The 21,069-nt window shown below is 34.0% G+C and overlaps 2 protein-coding genes across 2 annotated transcripts; both read right to left on the reverse strand.

Annotated features, from left to right (window-relative positions):
* Positions 1-1,381: 1,381 nt before the first annotated feature.
* Positions 1,382-3,935, reverse strand: LOC116123807 (probable aldo-keto reductase 1). Its single transcript, XM_031409537.1, has 7 exons — positions 3,876-3,935; positions 3,580-3,747; positions 2,939-3,142; positions 2,652-2,824; positions 2,275-2,371; positions 1,776-1,929; positions 1,382-1,625 (listed from the first exon to the last, which is right to left on the reverse strand). Exons 1-7 carry the CDS (start codon positions 3,933-3,935, stop codon positions 1,429-1,431), a joined length of 1,053 nt encoding a protein of 350 aa, XP_031265397.1. The 3' UTR covers positions 1,382-1,428.
* Positions 3,936-16,756: 12,821 nt separating this feature from the next.
* On the reverse strand, positions 16,757-18,793 carry LOC116123806 (probable aldo-keto reductase 1). Its single transcript, XM_031409536.1, has 7 exons — positions 18,665-18,793; positions 18,417-18,584; positions 18,058-18,264; positions 17,742-17,914; positions 17,446-17,542; positions 17,178-17,331; positions 16,757-17,022 (listed from the first exon to the last, which is right to left on the reverse strand). Exons 1-7 carry the CDS (start codon positions 18,722-18,724, stop codon positions 16,829-16,831), a joined length of 1,053 nt encoding a protein of 350 aa, XP_031265396.1. The 5' UTR covers positions 18,725-18,793; the 3' UTR covers positions 16,757-16,828.
* Between the last annotated feature and the right edge of the window lie 2,276 nt (positions 18,794-21,069).

Raw genomic sequence — 21,069 nt, forward strand, 5'->3', positions numbered from 1 at the left:
TAGACACTCACACGTTTTACAAAGCATAAAATTTAAGGAAAAAAAAAAAAAAAAAACACAGAACAGAACATTACTTGCATGATCCACAAGTTTCATAAGTGTTTGGTAGAGTATTTTGAGTATTATTTTTGAAAAAGTTGAGTTGAATTGTTATTACGAGGATAATATTTGAAAATTAACAAAAATACCCTATAGGTTTGTTAATTTAGCTAACACCCTCCGGCGGTGGTGGCCGACTGTCGGCATTTAAAGAGTGGGTAGGGCCGTTTTTGTTAATTTTCAATGTTTTATTGTAGGAGGTGTTTAACTAAATTAACAAACCTAGGGGGTTTAAAAATAGTTAAATAGAATAGAATTGGATTTTGAGAATAATGAAACATATATATTTTGGGTAGGATAGGATAAAATAGGGAAACATATGCAATGACAAATTTTGATTGATAAATTATCAAATTTATTTCTTCAATCACTTATAAAATCATCCACAATTTTGTTTTACAATATTTCATTATTACGAAAATTATAGAATGTGTTCTTTTATGAATTTTGTGTATTTATTTATTTTTAAATATATTTTTGAGAATATTGAAAATGATTGTAAAATGTGAAAAATGAAAATGAATGTCCAATATATTTGTTTGAAAGCAATACTTGAAACGTGAAAAATAAAAACATGTTCGACATGTTTGTCTAAAAACACAAAGAACATAATAAAAATTACGATATTTCTCACTTACATTACCAATAAAACCCCTTCAAAGTACCATTTGTTATGTTCGTCTCAAAAAGTTTGCGTGAAAGATATAAATTTTTATTTTTATTTATAATCTTGTGTTAAAAATCTTAATTTAAAAGAAAAGTTTTTGTTTTAAGACAAATAAGAAAAAATATAAAAAGTACAAGGAAATAAATAACTTTATATTCAAAACCTTAATTTTATATATTAAAGGCGAGACCCACATCATCTTTTTCTCTAAACTGTTTTCTCCCTTTCTCTAGTCAAATTGGCTGAAAATTGTAAGGGTGATCAGGTTTGGGTACTATAGATTTTTATCAGAATCGGAATCAGAATCGGGGAGGCCCAGTTCCAATTTTTAAGAACCAGAACCTACCCTATTAGGACTGATTTTGATTGCTACCCCCCGAGTATTCGTCAGTTTTGGTTCTATCCTAAATTTCTGCTCATCCCTAGAAAATTGTGTATGAATGCAAATATCCCGCATTACAAGGTTCAGAAAATGAAAATAATATGGAAGTTTTATAAACGAACGCAGCCATAATAACTTTAAAATTGAAAACAAAACTGAATCTCTATCTGGGTTTTTTTTTTTTTTTTTTAATATTGCATTAGTTGCATGTGAGATTTGAAAGTTTCTGCATTTATTATTCAACCATTACTTGGTATATCTAAGCTAGCTCAAAAGCTCATCAATTAATTAATACAAATCCTTTGGGTGGTGTGTTGGCAAACTTCCAAGAGTAACGAAGAAAACTATCATTTTTAAACCTACTCCCCGCCACCTCTTCCACGGGTATTGCAGCAGCAATCTCTTCTAAATCTTCTTTTGTAAGCTTTACTTCAACACAACCAATATTATTGTCAAAATTTATTATCTTCGTTGTCCCTGCACCCAAAAAAAAAAAAAGGGAGTTAAATTTAAGGCTCTTTTGGGCCATGATGCAGAAGGACTTTTGCTGAAACCCCAAAGCGGACAAATAACACATTTGACATCTTCAATAAAGTGTAAGAAGAACAAAGGAAAAGATTCAGTTACCAGGAATTGGCACTACATCGTCTCCTTGGTGAAGAATCCATGAAAGTGCAAGTTGGGCAGGAGTGCATCCATGTTTTTCAGCCAACTTTTCTATACGCGAATATAAGATCTTGTTTTTGTTAAAGTTCTCTCCTTGAAATCTAGGGTGTGATTCCTATAGGAAAGGTTGGCTATCAGTTAATAAGATTATTTGCATAAGAAACAAGATGAAATTATCAAAATGCACTAACTCCATAAAGATCACGCATTTGTTAACTTGAGTTTATAAAGCATTGAAGGTTAAATAAAAACAAAGTCCCAGTGGCATACCAGAAAACTTTTAGCAAGCACACTTTCCATCAATTAATAAAAGATTATTTGCGGAGGAAACAAGAAGAAGTTATCAAATCAAGTGCTCCGACTATGTAAAGATGTATTTGTGAACTTGAGTTGATGAAGTATTAAAGGGGTAGATAAACTTAGATGAGGCAAGCAATAGATATATGTGGCAATGCCATACCACAAAACTGTTTGAAGGTACACTTTCCACAACTTTCTTGCCACAAAAAAAACTACGGCCAAGAGGACAGTATGTAACTATCCCAATTCCAAGTTCCCTGTAAAGTTCACCATATGCAAAAAAGACTGCTATTAGAAAATCATACACTTTCCGCCTGTATGAGTTACACTGAAAGAAGCAGAAAACCTGAGTTTACAGAGATTTCAACAGAAGTAACATAGAACACTAAACTAAACTAAACCAATTATAGAAGCAGAATAAAAATTTGGAACTGCAAATACTGTTCTGCTTAGAAGTTAGAATATAAATGAGAATGGTAACATGTAAAATTGATGCTTAATTTTAGCAAGATTTTTGGTTATTAGATGTAAAGAAACCTGCAAAGTGGGGCAATTTCTTGCTCAATATCACGACTCCAAAGTGACCACTCTATTTGAAGAGCGGTAATTGGATGAACTGCATGTGCCCTCCTTATAGTATCAGGACTAGCTTCAGATAAACCAATGTACTTTATTTTTCCCTCTTCCACCAACTTCTTAAGTTCTTCCATCTAGGAAAAAGAATAACAATAATGTACTGTCACCTTAATTTGAACTTAAGCTAAAAGATTAGGAATGGTTGTTCATGAGAAGAAAAACAGAACAAATGATGCAGCAGAGCTTACAGTATCCTCAATAGGTACTGATGTGTCAATGCGGTGCTGATAATAGAGATCGATGTATTCAACTTCAAGTCGCTTTAGACTGGCTTCACAACAGGAGCGAACAGATTCAGGAGTACCATGTATAATAATACTAGTATTATCAAATTTGACAATGCCAAATTTTGTGGCTAACTGAACCTTCTCTCTAGGTAGCTGCTTCAAAGCCTGGAAAGTAAGGAAAATTTGTTTAATCAGCTTTGTAATATCCCCTTCTAATATCTCCAATCCACCTCATTTAGTGGGTTCGAAGAACTACATTCATCACGTATTGTCCTACCAACCCCATTTCGTGAGACTCAGATTCACTTGAACGTTGGATATCTATCCAAATGAGTTATGGGATGCGCTTTGCACCCGAGTAAAAAGAGCTGGAAGAGAGAGAAATCTGAACCCCACTAAATAGAATTAAGAATATTAATTACATCCCAGTAGAAAACACACAAACTTGGGAGCATAAGTTCTTAATTGTATTCATCCTTATCATTCTGAAAAAATGTGACTATTGCAAATACATAGTAATGAACAGTAGGTACAATATTTGCTGATATCATGAAAATTAACTGCAACCAAACCATGGAGAATTTAGGAGCATGTGCTTTTACCTTTCCAATCAAAATCTCATTAGTATGGGGTCCATAGGTATCTGCTGTGTCAAAGAAAGTGACTCCTTTCTCAAATGCATGTTTGATGAGTGAAATGACAGCCTCTTCTGGCATAGGATCATTGTACACTCCAGTAAGGCTGGAGCAACCAAATCCCAACTTTGACACCTTTTAAGACAATGCATATCACAAAATTAAATTAGCAATAAAAACATCTTCAGATCTCAATATGATGTGAAAATCTGAGCATAGAGATAATACCATGTTTACATTTCTAATATGACATTAAATCTTACCTCAAATCCTTGACTTCCCAGTTTCACTTTTGGAACAATGACTCTTTGCTCTTCACCCATTTTTTTTCTATCCTGTTCAACCTTGGTCTGTTCTTGACACTAATTAAAGACTTCTCTCAGTAAGTTGGAACTAAATAGTCAATCTAAGAGGCCTTAGCCTTTGGGGAAGTGACCAGCTATCTAGACTTGAACTTACCTTTAATGAGGCCCGTTTATTTATTGTTTAGCCATCTCTATGTTTATTTTTATTCATAAACAGTAGCATGAAACACCTTTTATATTTAAATAAGCTATCCATGTGTGATGCCTTATGATTTGAAACCAATTCTTTATGTTTTGCCGTATCAGTTTCTACCAATATACCAGCAAAGCTCACATGTAATCCACTTATCCTGGCATATAAACTATGATTTCTCAGAAACACTTCTTCACTTTCCAAGAAGGAACATGTGCGTTTCTCTTTTGCGGAGAAAAGACTCGGCGGAAATATTCGTAATCTGAAACACTAGATTAAAAAACAGAAAAGGAATCCTAAAAGAATTTGTACAATGCCTCACCTCCCTTGCAAGGTATTGTCCGCTCTGGCTCTGGCCCCGGCCCATTCAAACTCACAGGCTTCACGGTTTTGTCCTCTTGCAGCCCCTGCTACAAAAGGCGCCACGCTCGTGGGTAAGGGACCATTACTTATATGGCACTTCACTCTTTCACAACCGGGCGATGTGGGATTCCATACACTCTCCCTCCCCTCCCCTTTCCCCTTCAGATCCAACATCTTCGTTGGCCCTTCTTGGGCAGAGCACGACTCAAGTCCCACACTTCTAGCTGGTCAAGGCTCTAATACTACTTGTAATGCCTCACCTTTCTCGTAGGTATTGTCCGCTCTAGCCCAACCCATTGGAGTTCACAAGCCTCACGGTTGTCCTCTTGCAACCCATACTACAAAAGGTGCCTCGCAAATGGGTAAGGGACCATTACTTATATGGCACTTCACTCTTTCACAACCAGGCGATGTGGGATCCCATACACTCAAGACTAACTAAGAGAATTGAGAGGAGAAGAGTGTTTGAAGAGATGATTACTATTAGTTCTCAAATTTGGCTTGTAAAAAATGGCTAGGGATCATCCCCTTTTATAGTGCTCAAAGGAGCCTTTTACACTACTAACTCCCAACTACCACCTATCCTAATAAATATCATCTACCACCTTCCACAATTAATACCTACCTAACAACTCCCTAATAAATGAGATATTTTTACAAGATCTTTCTAGTTACAATGCCTATTATTTGGACAAAATACATGTACCAAATATGGGTTTTACATTGAGCTTAGGAAGAAATATTAAGCTAGCAATCTATATGGGTTAAAGTGATAAACCCAAATAGTCTTGGGCCCAAATTGAGTTTAATATTCAATAGTTTGCTTAACTCAAATGGAGATATCTTCCTATTGAATCATATTTTTAAGGATCTTGAGTGGCATGTGATAAGTGCTTGAAAATGCACTTATACTTAGTGGTTTATCAGTATCATTTGTGAGAAATTAGGTTTAATTGTATAATTTGACTTAATTGTTTCATAAATGTATTTTTCGAGATCAAGGGTATGTTTGGTGTGCTTTCAGGTCGTAAATACGTAAAAGTAATATTTGGATGAAAAATGATGTTGGTGATGAAATTTGCAATGACTGGAGACAAATGGTTCGAGAATTAGTGTTGAAACGAGAAAGTTATGACGTTAGTATGGAATGCAAATCCTAGAATATGTTTGAGTCTGGAGCATATTTTGGTATTTTGATAATAACTCGAGCTGTAGACCTCAAATTTGCATCATTCTTGAACCATTAGAAAGCTAACTCGAAGAGCTATAGTTCATATGCTTATGACTTCATCCAATTCTTATCATGCTCGAATTGGAAGTATTTTGGTGCCGCGACATGGGAAATTTGGAATCGCATGACACTCTTGGATCATCACAGATGCAAGGCGTGCCAAAGTATGGATTTTTTGGCCCTACAGCCATGGGTCCTAAATCCTAATCTACTTTGATTTTGTCAAGTCTTATATGAGTTGGAATTTTTTTTTTTTTTTTTTTTTTTTTTTTTTTTTTTTTTTTTTTTTTTGTATAAGATTACTCTAATTACCCTCATACAAACCCTAACACTATAATTAGATGTCTTTAGCTATTTTTAGATAGAGAACAAAAATACTCAATAATATAGAAGAAAGACTGAGAGAGGCTTGGAGAAGAGAATTGGAGGTGATTGCAGCAACTCCATTGATCATCCAAGTTTTCCTAAGTTTTTCTCATTCCTTTTATTATTTGTTACCATGAATACAATTATAGTTTTATTCTATGGATAACTAATTCTCTTGTGATTGGGGTGATTTCAAAGCCCTAGACATGTTTTGTGATAACTAATAGAATAGCTGCACTTTTCTTTCTTCTGATTCCTCTTGATTATTTGTTTTATTCTCTATGACAAATGCCTTTATAGAAATTCTTTAATTATTTAAGTGCGCAACTAAATAGTTGTGTTGAGCTATTATTACCAATTTGGGTTGTCTAGTACGTAATCGCTTTACTAATCCAAACAACTAGTGGTAAGTTGCTTGCTTGCATGCAATGGAAATAAACACTCATGATAACTATACCGAGCTTATGAGTTTAGCCTTGACTCATTGTGTTTCTCGCTGCTTATTGCTTTGATTAAGTTAAATCTAAAGACCTTATTCTAGGTTGTTTAATAGATAGGGAATTGGGTTAAGAGCTTGTTTAATCCAACAATACAGTAAGGAGAGATCGAATTTATCGAGCTTGTGATATCTTCTGAGTTGATATAATCAAGAGGGTAGGAAGTTATGAAGTGTTTCTATTGATTTGCAATTCAGGCTTAGTGGTGATGAATGATTCAATCCAATTTATCTCATATTCTTTCGACTTCATATTTAATTTGTTTGTTTGTTTGTTAGTTAGTTAGTTAGTTAGTTTTTTTTTTTTTTTTTTTTTTTTTTTTTTTTTTTTTTTTTTTTTTTTTTTTTTTTTTTTTTTTTTTTTTTTTTTTTTTTTTTTTTTTTTTTTTTTTTTTTTTTTTTTTTTTTTTTTTTTTTTTTTTTTTTTTTTTTTTTTTTTTTTTTTTTTTTTTTTTTTTTTTTTTTTTTTTTTTTTTTTTTTTTTTTTTTTTTTTTTTTTTTTTTTTTTTTTTTTTGTTTTTTTTTTTTTTTTTTTTTTTTTTTTTTTTTTTTTTTTTTTTTTTTTTTTTTTTTTTTTTTTTTTTTTTTTCTTTTTTTTTTTTTTTTTTTTTTTTTTTTTTTTTTTTTTTTTTTTTTTTTTTTTTTTTTTTTTTTTTTTTTTTTTTTTTTACGTTATCATCAAAAACCCCTGCATAGTGAATAATTAGTTGGTTAGAAAAGTCTTGTGTACTACACGACATTGTCATAGATTTTAAGGAAGGTTAAATCGGGTACTGTATTAGCACACATTAGCACTGTTTTTAGGTTTGATAAGTCGAGATGAGATTTGTCCGAATTAAAAGCTGGAAGAAGAATCCTTTTCTCAAGCCATATTGCTACTTCCTCCTAGTGAAAAAAGGAATGAACTGCGAAACACAGTACATGCCCAATATTTATCAACTAGATATTTCACGAGTCACCCAATTCCCGACAAATTTCGCAAATTTACGATTAGGATTGTGACTGGATGTCAGGATTGAAGAAGTTTTGGATCAACCTCTCATTCCTCTCGCCTTCGTTCAAATTAATATATAACTATATTTTATTTCATTAATGATGAACATTTGTTGAGGTTTTTTTTTTTTTTTTCTTTTTTTTTTAATTATTTCATATGACTCTTATTATCAATTCAAAATGGCTAAAGAAAGGATTACATCATTTATATTTTGATTTTTTTTGTTATAAATAATAGCAACAAACTTTTTATATATAATCTGCAGCCAACTAAATTTATAAAAGCCTTTCTATGGTAATTTAGAAATATAATTTTGCAGCCAATACATAAGAACCTCACATCAAATGGATATTGTGTAAGTATTTTGGTTTTGTCAACTTATTCATTTGGACTAGTGTACAATCTATTTAGTTTCAGTTTAAATGTGTCACAACAGAATCGCAGTGATCACATGTCTGGCAGATTTTATTTTAATATTCATGCATATCGCACCTGCCTTAATTAAATGTGATTATATTTCCAGTTTGGGAAAGATTTTTTGTGGACATTATATATTATGTGAGCTGGAAAAGATTTTATTTTAATTATGGTTTCAATAATCCTTTTCCTAAAAGAAGATTATGATTTCAAGAATTCTTTTCTTATAAGGAGATTATAGATTAAAGAATCCTTTCCAATAAAGGAGTCTAGGATCTCAAGAATCCTTTCCAAAACAGGTTTGGTTTTTGTTTTTCCTTTCAATGTCACTCAAGTATAAATTATCGTTTTATTATTGTGACTTCTTATAAGGAAACCATATTATTTACCTCCATTACTCTATGAATATTTTCTTTGAGGTTGTTTAGTTTTTGTAGTTTCCAATGTGATTTGGTAGGCTTTGAATTACCGTGTTTTATCTCTTGCTTGCATGAGTTGATTCTGGAACGTTGTTCAGTGTTGAGATGTGGACGTGTTCGAGCTGCTGCTGCTGAAGTAATTCATCATTGTTGAAACTTGAGAGAAGCTCAAGTGTGACCTGGTGATCCCATGGAGGAGAAGCTAGACTATGAAGGTTTGAGGTTCAACCAAAGAGAGAAGATTGAAGTGTTGTCCAAACAGGGAGTTTTTACAACTGATACTTATTCTCGTCTTTGTAATTGAACACATAATTATTTCATAGTGGATTGACTTCTTCTGGACTTGGTCCCATGGATGTAGGCATGATTGCTGAACCATGTAAAAATGAGTTGTGTGCTTTATTTTATGTCTTGGATGGTTTTATGTTTAATCATTAGTTTATCAACTCATTAAGCCCAACGTGAACAAGTAATCTTAATTCTGCATACGTTTTAATCAATTTGATTGGGTTTAAAATTTTTAATTTGTATCAAAGCATATTCTGAAGAGTTATTTCAGTAGATCCTTGCTTTTGTGTGTGTGTGTGTGTGCTTAAATCTTGATTTGGTGGTTGTTGCTTTTTTGCTTCTATTTTGCGCTTTTTTATAGTTTTTTCGCTACATATCTCGCGCGACCACTTCTATGTTCTGTGTGACCACATCAGTCCTGTGTGACAACCTTTGCTGTTCTGTTTACTATGAGTTTATTTAGTGAAAGAGGGTCTACCAATAGACCACCAATGTTGGAGGGAACCAATTATGCTTTTTGGAGACCTACGATGTGTGCCTTTTTGGAATCCATTGATGAGAGGGCTTAGAGGTCTTGCATTGTTGGTTGGAAAGAACTAAAGTTGAAGAAGCAAGTGGAAGCAAAGGAAAAGCCATAGATCAATGGACTAAGGCTGAGTTAGAAGAATCTAATTTTAACTCAAAAGCTCTTCATGCTACTTTTAATGTTGTTAGTATTAATCAAATGAAAAATATAGCGAATTGTGAAATGGCTAAGTATGCATGGGATAGACTCCAAGTAAAAAAATGAAGAAACAGACATTGTGAAAAAGACTAGGCTTAGAAGATTAATATCTGACTATGAAAATCTTGTTGTGCGTGATGATGAAGCTATCTCTGATTTTCATGGCAGATTGTGTGATGTTACAAATGAATGTTTTGCTTAGGGTAAAATATATATTAATGTTGAACTTGTCAGGAAAGTGTTATGCTCTTTACCCAAAAGATTTGTGTCCAAGGCTACCTCTATTGAAGAATGTCGTGACCTCTATGAGATGCAACTGGATGAACTGATTGGATCCTTGCAAACCTTTGAGCTAAACCTGAAATGATGGGATAAGAAATTAGGTAAAGGACTTGCATTGAAACATAAGGTAATCTTTGAATCCCTTGCTTATGTTGATTCAGTTGACATTAATGATGATGAGTGTGCTTTACTTGCTCAAAACTTTGCAAAGTTCTTGAAGAAGAATATGAGATGCAACTAGATGAAATGATTAGATCCTTGCAAACCTTTGAGCTAAACCTGAGACGATGGGATAAGAAATCAGGTAAAGGACTTGCATTGAAACATAAGGTAAGGTAATCTTTGAATCCCCTGCTTATGTTGATTCAGTTGACATTGATGATGATGAGTGTGCTTTACTTGCTCAAAACTTTGCAAAGTTCTTGAAGAAGAATATAAGAAAACCGAGTGACTGTAAAAAGGGAAAACAACCCTTTGTGAAAAAGTTTTCTGATCAACCAAGTCAGGAAGACTTCTCGAAAAAAATTTGAGAGATTATGAAAAGAAAAGCAAGGGTATAAAATGCTTTGAGTGTGAGAGGTATGGTCATATTTAGTCTGAGTGTGCCAACACTCTGAAGAAAAAGGGTAAGCTATGGCTACCACCCTAAGTAAAAGTGACGATAGTGAGAGTAGAGGTGATGACTTTAATGAAGATGAAAATTACTTAGCCTTTGCAGTGAACCAAGAGGTCAGTGATAGTGTGTCCTCAAATGACTCATGGGATGTTTACAAAGAGCAACATGAGACTTATGACAAGATGTATGAGTCATGGTTAAAGACTATTAAGAAGATTAAATCTCTTGAATCTGGAAATTACATCTTGATAGAAGATAAGAAAATTTAGAATGATAAGTTGAAAGTCTTATTTTTTTATTTGTCTAACAAGGAAATATTGTTGAATCAAACTTTAAATGAACTAACTAAGGCTAAGGCTGTTGTTGAGAGGTTAAATGCAAGTTCATATAAGCTGGATGAAGTTCTTGCACAAGGGAAGACTTTCGTTGATAAAGCAGGTCTGGGTTTTTCTTCTGGTGCGAGCACCTCCAAACCCAATATGACCACCTTCGTTAAAGCATCTGAATCAGTATCAAAAGTTATAGCTGAACCGTGTGAGCAGATTGCAAAGGTAAAAAATTTCATACCAATATGTCATTTTTGTCACAAAAAAGGACACATCAGACCAAATCACTTTAAACTAATTTCGTATTTAAAAAGATGCATTGGAAATTATGAGTTTTCTTTTTTAAAATCACCATATCAGTCTCTCAGGTCAACACACCAGAATAATTTTTCCAAAAACAAAAAAGTGTGGAGACCTAAGTTAAGTGCTCACTATCTTGTTACTCATACATCATTGTTTGCTTTTCAAAATGACCAATGGTACTTTGAAAGTGGTTGTTCAAGACACATGACAGGTAACAAATCTTTATTGACTAATCTTGAATTTGGGGAAGTTGGTCATGTAACTTACGGAGATGGCAAAAGAGGTAAGATTCTTGGAAAAGGTTCTATTGTCATTCATGGCTTCCTAATGCTGAATGATGTGTTTTATGTTGAAGGACTTAAAGCAAATCTTATAGGCATTAATCAAATTTGTGATAAAGGTTGTATTGTGAAATTTTCAAAGAATATGTGTCAAGTCTTGAATGTTGATGACATTTATTTGCTTAAGGGAAAGAGGTATAATGATAATTGCTATTTATTGTCTAACAAAGTTTCTTGTTTAAGCTCCAAAACAGATTGTGTGGATCTTTGGCACAAGAAACTTGGGCATATGAACTTCAAGGATCTTGTGAAACTCTCTAAAAGGATGTTGTCAAAGGACTAGTACACTTGAGTTTCCCAAAGGTAAAGTGTGTGGCCCATGCCAACAAGGTAAGCAGACTAAAAGTCCTTACAAACCTTTATCTCGGTTAACTACCTCTGGAAACTGAAAGTTTAGGAGGAAAATATATGTTTTTGTTTATGTAGATAACTGTTCTAGATATACATGGGTTAATTTTTTAAGAGAGAAGTCTGATGCATTTAAGGTCTTTAAATGTCTTGTCAAAAGGTAACGGGTGGAACAAAATTGCCAAGTGAAGAAAGTGGTAAGAATAAAGAGTGATCATGGGAGAGAGTTTGAAAATTTTGATTTTTCTAACTCTGTGATATGCAAGGTATTTGGCATGAATTTTCTACCCCAAAGACACCTCAACAAAGTGGTGTAATGGAGAGGAAGAATAGAGTTCTTCAAGAGATGGCAAAAGTTTTGTTAAATGCCAAGAAGTTGCCAACAAGACTATGGGCCAAGGCAATTAACATTGCATGCCACATTTCAAATCGAGTATTCTTAAGGAAAGGTACATCACAAACTCCATATGAGTTGTGGAAAGGTAAGAAGCCAAACCTTTCATATTTCCATGTCTTTGGTTGCAAGTGCTATGTCTTGAATGATAGAGATCATTTAGGGAAATTTGATGCAAAGAGTGATAAAGGTGTGTTCCTTGAATATTCTTCAAATAGTAGAGCCTATAGGATATTTAATGTGATAACTAAACGTATTATTGAGTCATTTAATATGGTTTTCTTTGATTCAGAAGATTACTCACAGTTCTCACATGAAGATGAAATTGAAGATATGACTGCTCCTACTGAGGAGACCACTGATCGAGATGGTGTTTTCACTTTGAATTCAACTAGAACATAAGATCAAGCTAAGGTGATCACCCCATAACCTGTTGTGACCACCGCGAATGCCCAACAAGGATTGGTTTCTGAAAGGCCAGGACCTGATTTGTGAATTGATTTGCTCGATGAGATCACTCAAAAAAAGCCTCCAAATACCAAAGAACCACCCTCTTGGATCAAGAAAGCCCATCCACCATCAAGTGTGATTAGAAATCCCGAAGAGGTAATGGTATCTAGAAGAAAAAGATTGAATACAATAAATAACTTGTGCTGTGTTTCTCTTATAGAACCAAATAATGCAAAACAAACTTTGGATGATGATTATTGGATTATTGCCATGCAAGAGGAGCTTGAACAGTTTGAGAGAAACGATGTGTAGAGCTTGATTCCTTGACATGAAGGTATAAATGTTATAGGAACTAAGTGGATCTTCATAAACAAGTCTGATGAGTTTGGGAACATTGTTAGAAACATGGTCAGACTCGTTGCACAAGAATACACCTAAGTTGAAGGAATAGATTTTGATGAGACCTTTGCTCCAATGGCTAGATTGGAATCAATCAGATTGTTACTTGTTGTTGCTTGTTGTCTAAGTTTGAAGCTCTACCAATTGGATATGAAGAGTGCTTTCTTGAATAGCATGTTGATGGAAGAAGTGTATGTGGAGCAACTTGTTGGATTTCAGGATCCTCATAAGCCAACTCATGTATTCAAACTGAAGAAAGCATTGTATGTGTTGAAACAGGCCCCAAGAACATGGTATGAGAGGCTTACCTCCTTTCTCCTTGAGCACAACTATAAGAGAGGTAATGCTGATAAAACACTTTTAATTAAGCATTGTAATGGTGAGTTTTTGTGTGCACAAATATATGTTGATGACATTATTTTTGGATCCACATCTCAAACTCATTTAGATGAATCTATAGTCTTAATGAAAAATGAATTTGAAATGAGCATAGTAGGTGAGTTGAGTATGTTTCTAGGACTTCAGATAAAACAATTTGATGATGGTATGTTTGTGTCTCAAACTAAATATGCCAAGAACATGCTTAAAAGGTTTAGTCTTGAAAATGCCAAACATGCTAAAACCCCAATGAGTTCTACACTTAAACTGTCCAAAGATGAAAATGGGAAGAAGGTAGATAATAAATTGTTTAGAAGCATGATAGAAAGTCTTTTGTACTTAACTGCTAGCAAACCTAACTTGTGTTTTAGTGTAGGTATTTCTACTAGATTTCAGGCTGATCCAACTAAACTTCACCTGACCGTAGTGAAGAGAATTATGAAATATGTCTTAGGTACATGTGATTTTGGATTGTGGTTTGCATATGATACTAACTCTACCTTGGTTGGTTACAGTGATGTAGATTGTGCTAGAAGTAATACATCAGGACGATGTTTTTATCTTGGAAATAATCTAGTGACATGGTACAACAAGAAGCATAATTCCATTTTACTCTCAACGGTTGAGGCTGAATACATTGCTACAGGAAGCTGCTGTACACAGGTTTTGTGGCTTAAACAAATTTTGTGTGATTATGGTTTTGATCAAGAGTGTATAACTGTATTATGCGACAATACTACTGCAATCAATATTTCTAAGAATCCAGTAGGACTAAGCACATTGACATTAGGCAACATTTTATGAGAGACTTAGTTAAAGAAAAGGTCATCATTCTTGCACATGTAAACACAAACTCTCAACTAGCTAACTTGTTTACAAAGGCTTTAGATTTTCAAACATTTGTAAATTTGAGGAAGTCCATTGGACTGATTCAACTTGAGCAGAACTATGTTTTCCTTTATAGTAGATCATGAGGAAATTATCTTGTTTTAGAGTTGCAAGTGTATTTGATCTGTGCAGTGTCATTGAAAATATTTCTCTCTTATAAAATGTATGCAATAAGTGTGTTGTCCACCTTGTTTTTCTCATCTCTCAAGTATAATTACATCCTTGAGTGCATAATGCTTGATTCTTATCACCTTGTGAAAGAGCTACCTTGCTTGGAGTGTGAAAGCCATATTTGAGTAATTTTCTAGGATGTAAAGACCCCTATGTCTTTGGAAAATCTACCATTTAGAAGGCTACTTCTTTTCAATTGTGAAAGCTATACTTGGTTACTTCTTGAGAAATTTGCCCATTTAATCTCAGTTGATATGAAAAAGAATTCAAATTTGTTGACATTATGTTCAAAAAAAGGGGAAAATGAGGGGGGAGGGGGGGGGTAGTGGAGGGGGGAGGGGAGGCAGAGGGTGAGATATATAATATATATTGTTTCAATTTGACCAATTTGTCATGTTTCACCCCCTTGAGGATACAACACACACAAATGAACAAGTTTTCTTGCTGATTGCTATCCTGTATGTATTGAGTTATGAAACTTTGAGTGTTGAACGACATGGAAGAGACTCTCCTTATGCATCTTTGTTAAAGATTGAGACTTGTTTAAAATGTCATATATACAGATGTGTATCACTTGCCTCCTTAAAATTCGATGAATTTTTTATTGATCTCATGATATCTTTTTATTTTTATTTTTTTATGTTTTTGCCCAAAGTAGAATAAGTGTTTAAGATCTGCTGCCTTTGTACCTATGTCACCACCTTGAGAGTGAAGTTGTCCCCTTGATTCACTGTGTTCACATGAGTGTTGACGGTCACCACATACTGTCTAAATTGGTTCAGTTTGCTCAAATGATTCCTAGTGTGCTCACCTCAATATTCCCCACATTGATTTTTAGAATCCATGCACTGTTCAAGTTCCTAAATTTTATAGGATTGCCAAACATTATGAACAAAGAGGGGGAGAGTTATTTGTGTTTGTTGTGTTTCCTTGGTTGGTTTCACTCAGGGGGAGTTTTCTATGTTTTTATGTAAGCTGTTGATGCTGTTTTTTTTATGAACATGAATTGTGGTTACTGATGTAGGTTATTTATTGTGTTTACTGATCCTTATTGAACTTGCTGATGTTGTTTCTTTCATGTGAAGTGACTCAATCAGTCATTAGTTGGTTTGTGATATGACTTTATATTGATTGATTGAGAACTGAACTAACCCTCTTGTGCTTTTGATTATTAATCGCTTAGCAGTGATTTGGTTTAGTTACTCAGTGGGAGTATAATAATTGAGAGGGAGTTATTCAGTTTAGTTGTTTTTTACTTAATGCAAAACTGTTTTTGATTGATGATATTGATTGTGTTTTGCTTAAGATTGTGCTTTGTTCATAAGTTTAACAAAGGGGGAGATTGTAAGTATTTTGGTTTTGTCAACTTATTCATTGAGATTCGTGCACAATCTATTTAGTTTTAGTTTAAAAGTGTTCACAATAGATAGTAGTGATCACTACACGTCAATCAGATTTTATTTTTATATTCATGCATATGGCACCTACCTTAATTAAATATGATTATATTTCCAGTTATGGAAAGATTTTTTATGGACATTATATATTATGTGGACTAGAAAAGATTTTATTTAATTGTGATTTCAAGAATCCTTTTCCTAAAAAAAAGATATGATTTCAAGAATTTTTTTTTTTTATAAGGAGAATATAGATTAAAGAATCCTTTCCAATAAAAGGAGTCTAGGATCTCAAGAATCCTTTCCAAAACAGGTTTGGTTACTTGTTTTTCCTTTAAACGTCACTCAAATATAAATAATCCTTTTATTATTGTGAGTTTTTTAAGGAAGCCATATTATTTACCTCCATTATTCTCTTAATATTTTATTTGAGGTTGTTTAGTTTTTGTAGGTTTCCAATATGCTTTGGTAGGCTTTATATCACTGTGTTTTATCTCTTGTTTGCATGAGTTGATTCTGAAACGTTGTTCCGTGTTAAGAACTAGACGTGTTTGAGCTGTTGCTATCAAAGTAATTCGTCATTGTTGAAACTTGAGAGGAGCTCAAGTGCGACCTGGTCGTCCCATGGAGGAGAAGTTAGACTATGAAGGTTTGAGGTTCAATCATAGAGCGAAGATTGAAGTGTTATCCAAACAAGGAGTTTTTATAACTGATACTTATTCTTGTCTTTGTAATTAAACACATAATTATTTCATAGTGAATTGACTTCTTCTGAACTTGGTCCATGGATGTATGCATGATTGTTGAACCATGTAAAAATGAGTTGTGTGTTTTATTTTATGTCGTGGATGGTTTATATGTTTAATCACTAGTTTAACAACTCATTAAACACAATGTAAACAAGTAATCTTAATTCCGCATAAGTTTTAATAAATTTGATTGGGTTTAGAACTTTCATATTGCACAAACATTTTCAACATTACAATAGCTATCCCTTATGCATTCCCTTATCATAGATTTTATTTTAACAAACAGAAATAGATCACGACCTCACTGCGTCGTCACGTTGTTTATTTTAATTGAGCTAAACAGCTCCTTATTACAAAATTTACTGGTTTTAGATACTTTTAGTAGGTCAAGGACTCTTTTGCTGGTGTGTTGGCAAATTTCCAGGAGGCACGAATGAAACTTTCATTTATTAATCTACCCCCCGCCACCTCGTTGATCGGTATTGCTGCAGAAATCTCTTCTAATTCTTCATCTGTAAGCTTCACTCTTAATGAACCAATATTATTGTCTAGATTGCTAATCTTAGTTGTCCCTGCATAAAAAAGTAAACAGAGTTGTTATATTCAGAACAATATCCAATGCTACACAATACTATACAATATAGCGCACAAAAACTGGCGTGTATGTACATCTTCATTCTTCAATAAATTCAAAGAAGAAGAAAAGATAAAAGTAAGATCAATTTACCAGGAATTGGTGCTACATCATCTCCTTGGTGAAGAACCCATGAAAGTGCAAGTTGTGCCGGGGTGCATCCATGCTTTTCAGCCAACTCTTCCACACGTGTATAGAAGATCTTGTTTTTGTTGAAGTTCTCTCCTTGAAATCTAGGATGTGATGCCTTCAAGGAAAGTGTGGCCATCAGTTAAACAAGATTATTTGCGTTAGAAATAAGAAAAAATTATCACAGTTAATGCATGAACTCCATTAAGATTTATCAGAGGCAGTGCCATACCACAAAACTGTTTGCAGGCACACTTTCAACAACTTTCTTGCCACCAAAAAATCCCCGTCCGAGAGGACTATAAGGAACTATCCCAATTCCAAGTTCCCTGTAACATTCACCATTTCCAAAACACAGCCTTTAGCAAGTTGTAGTTTACAGAATTGAAGTAGAAAAGGAAATGATACACTTGAGGCCTACACATGAGCTATAAGGAGAAAAGTTCAGAGAACTTGAGTTCTCCGAGACTTATAAAGACAAGAAGTAACATAGCATATTAATAAAGCAAACACAAGTTAAAATGAAACCTGCAAAGCGGGACAATTTCTTCCTCGATATCACGAGTCCAGAGTGACCACTCTATTTGTAGAGCAGTGATGGGATGAACTGCATGTGCCCTCCTTATAGTATCAGGACTAGCTTCAGATAACCCAATGTACTTTATTTTCCCCTCTTCCACCAGCTTCTTAAGTTCTCTCATCTAGGATGAAGATAAATTTGATGTTAGCTTAGTTTGAACTTCAAGCTAAAAGATCAAAACTCCATAGAGAAAATTGATTAAGAGCAGCTAATGGATATGTTCATAGGAAGAAGAAACAGAACAAATGTTGCAGCAGAACTTACAGTATCCTCAATAGGTACAGTCGTGTCAATGCGGTGCTGATAATAGAGATCGATGTATTCAACATCAAGGCGCTTCAGGCTAGCTTCACAACAGGACCGCACATATTCAGGAGTACCACATATCGTTTGAAGTTGACTACCATTGATTTTGACTACACCAAACTTTGTAGCCAACTGGACCTTCTCTCTGGGCAGTTGCTTCAAAGCCTGAAAAATATTAAGAATCTACCAAATCACAAACTCTTCCTCTCTTACAATTTTGTGATGATATCTTGAAAATTTAGAAACCTCCCTTACATATATATAGCTTAAGATGTTAACTGCAGCCATGGAGAAATTAAGAGCGAGTAGTGTTTTACCTTGCCAACCAGAAGCTCATTAGTATGTGGTCCATAGACATCTGATGTATCAAAGAAAGTGATTCCTTGATCAAATGCATGCTTGATTATTGAAATGCCAACCTCTTCTGGGACTGGATCATTGTATATTCCAGTGAGGCCCATGCATCCAAATCCTAGCTTTGACACCTTCAAGACAATTGATCATATTAGAAACAAAAACATCTCTATACATATTTGGTTATTATTTGATGTTGAGATCATTTTACCTCAAATCCTTGAGTACCCAGTTTCACTCTTGGAACTGTGATTCTTTGCTTTTCAGCCATTTTCCTGAAACCTTTTCTCCCTGTTCTGTTCTTGACACTAACTTGAGAGTTGTCTTAGTATGCACAAAGATAAAAGAGGAATGAATATTTATAAGGAATCAGCAATCCCGAGTGGCAGGTTTATTCTTTAAATTAATATAATCTTGGGCCACCTTTCCTATATATATTAGTCAAAATTAATCAAATTTTGCACTTAACGATCCAACACTTGCTCATGATGAAGTAACTAGTGACGTATTTGCTACCCACGTATTTGCTAAGGTAATATGTCATCAACTCTCCATCTGGCATAAATTATAATTTCCGGTCATCCTAATTACTAATTAGGATTTAACATATCCTACAAGTATGCGGCTTGGCTTCGATTATTATTGGGTCCAAAGCCCAAAGGGTACTTATAGCAAGCCCAGTGGGTGCTCAATGGTCTTGGGCTTCAGTACTTTATAACAAACAATTAAGGATTGCGAACTCAAAAAGCTAGCTGATCCTATAGTTAATTATCACAAATTACCATAAGAAATAGTAAGTTTCTATTAATTAATTTTTTTGAAACTAAAAAGGAGCAGTAATTTAATATAATTTATGTTAAACCTAACAACATAAAAGCAAAGGCTACATAGTTATAGTCCTCCTTTATCGGTGATACACCTTTCGTTATAGGAATAATGATGTGTTTACAACTGAATCATACAACTAAGCATATAATCATACAAAAGTTTTACCGAATCATGTAGAATGAGTATTTTATTTTATTTTATTTTTTTTGTTTGGTTGAATGCATGGTTCTATGTCTCAATTGGGATAATGCTGATCGTTGATGGAAACAGTGATCCAATGGCTGAGATTTACACTTCAAGTCAACATTACAAGCAGCCCCAAAAAGTGCAGTAATAGATCAGTCTTCTTCTCTTTTTCGTGAAAACAGAGTGCTCTCAAAAAAATTTCAGTTTTCAGTCCAAAAATCAATGTAACTTTAGTGAGTGAGTAATTAGTTCTTAGTCATTCTGTGAGGGTTGTTTGTTCTCTGAAAGATTAGAGATACCAAGAAGAGTTTCTCTAGATTAGGAGTTACAAAGTGAGTTTTTTTTGTTGTGATTGAGTGACTTTGTTCTTGTAATTGTAAGTTCTTGATTAATTAGAGCCCCAAATATTCTGGAGCTCAACGTGGATGTAGTCTATCTAATCTTGGATAGGTGAATCACGGTAAAAATCTTGTGTTTGTTCTTGATTGTGTTATTGTGTGGATTGTTTTGGTTGTGTGATTGATTGATATTGGAGATTGATTATTAGGCTTGAATCTTAACAGTGGTATTAGAGCTAGAATTTCTAGGGTTCTTTGTTCTTTCTTCGATCTATAGGTTTCTTGAAATCTAAGGTTCATTAAATTGGGGGTTTTGCGATTGATCAGTCTCTTAGTAGTCTAAGGTTCTTAGATCTGAAATTCGAGGTGTTAATCGTCCAATTGGATAGGTTTCTTGAAATCTAGAGTTCGTTGAAATTTGGGGTTTTGTGTCTAACTGCCCTGTTGTACTCTAGAGTCTTGAATCTTGTCAACTCGAGTTGTCAATTCTTCGAAATTAGAGATCAATTTTGATTTCTATGGTTAATCGGGTAAATTCTTGATATCTTTACCAAAATTCTCACAATGTCCACCACACGGATGGAGATTACACAATATGATGGCAAAATCAACTCAATAGTTGGAAAAAGAAGATGAAAGTGTTGCTTTCCCACAACAAGGTAGCTGTTGCCTTGGAAAAGAACGCGGAGAAATGGCCAGAAGAAAAATTAAAGAAGAAGGCATAAATAGTTGAGGAAGCGTATAATCTGATCGTGATGAACCTCTCTGATAATGTTCTAAGGAAGGTAGACGGCCTGGAGACTCCTCTTGCACTGTGGGGTAAACTTGAAACACTATATTCTTTGCAATCTGCACCAAATCTTGCATTTTTAAAGGGTGCTTTGTTCTCATATAAAATGGACAGTACTAAGTCTATTGATGATAATCTAGATGAATTCCTTAAAATGACTTTGATATTGAAAGGTACAGACCAGGAATTAGGGGACACCAGTCTAGCTATGATATTGTTAAATTCAATAACTGAAGAGTATCAAGTAGTTAAAAATGCTTTGCAGTATACTGGTACAGTACTTAGTCTGGATCTAATTACAACTGGTTTAAAAGCTAGGGAATTAGAGTTGAAAATCCAAAAACGAAATGGTAATACATTGTTTGTAAAAGGTAAAATTGAGTCTGGTCAGCCTAGTAAAGGTACTCAGCATAACCCTAGTTATAAGAATAAGAAGAAGGGAAAGGGGAATAATAAGCCTAGAGGAGAAACAAG

The sequence above is a fragment of the Pistacia vera genome, unplaced genomic scaffold, assembly GCF_008641045.1.
Source record: "Pistacia vera cultivar Batoury unplaced genomic scaffold, PisVer_v2 Contig145, whole genome shotgun sequence".
In the NCBI taxonomy this organism is placed as follows: Eukaryota; Viridiplantae; Streptophyta; class Magnoliopsida; order Sapindales; family Anacardiaceae; genus Pistacia; species Pistacia vera.

Bases quoted from the DNA above. Each gene is read 5' to 3' on its own strand.
- LOC116123807 (XM_031409537.1), bottom strand. From the start codon at position 3,935: ATGGGTGAAGAGCAAAGAGTCATTGTTCCAAAAGTGAAACTGGGAAGT. The intron at 3,748-3,875 runs GTAAGATTTAAT...TTGTCTTAAAAG, and splicing joins TGGGAAGTCAAGGATTTGAG to GTGTCAAAGTTGGGATTTGG. The intron at 3,143-3,579 runs GTAAAAGCACAT...CTTACTTTCCAG, and splicing joins ATGAGATTTTGATTGGAAAG to GCTTTGAAGCAGCTACCTAG.
- LOC116123806 (XM_031409536.1), bottom strand. From the start codon at position 18,724: ATGGCTGAAAAGCAAAGAATCACAGTTCCAAGAGTGAAACTGGGTACT. The intron at 18,265-18,416 runs GTAAAACACTAC...AATATTTTTCAG, and splicing joins ATGAGCTTCTGGTTGGCAAG to GCTTTGAAGCAACTGCCCAG. The intron at 17,332-17,445 runs GTATGGCACTGC...CTTTCCTTGAAG, and splicing joins TGCCTGCAAACAGTTTTGTG to GCATCACATCCTAGATTTCA.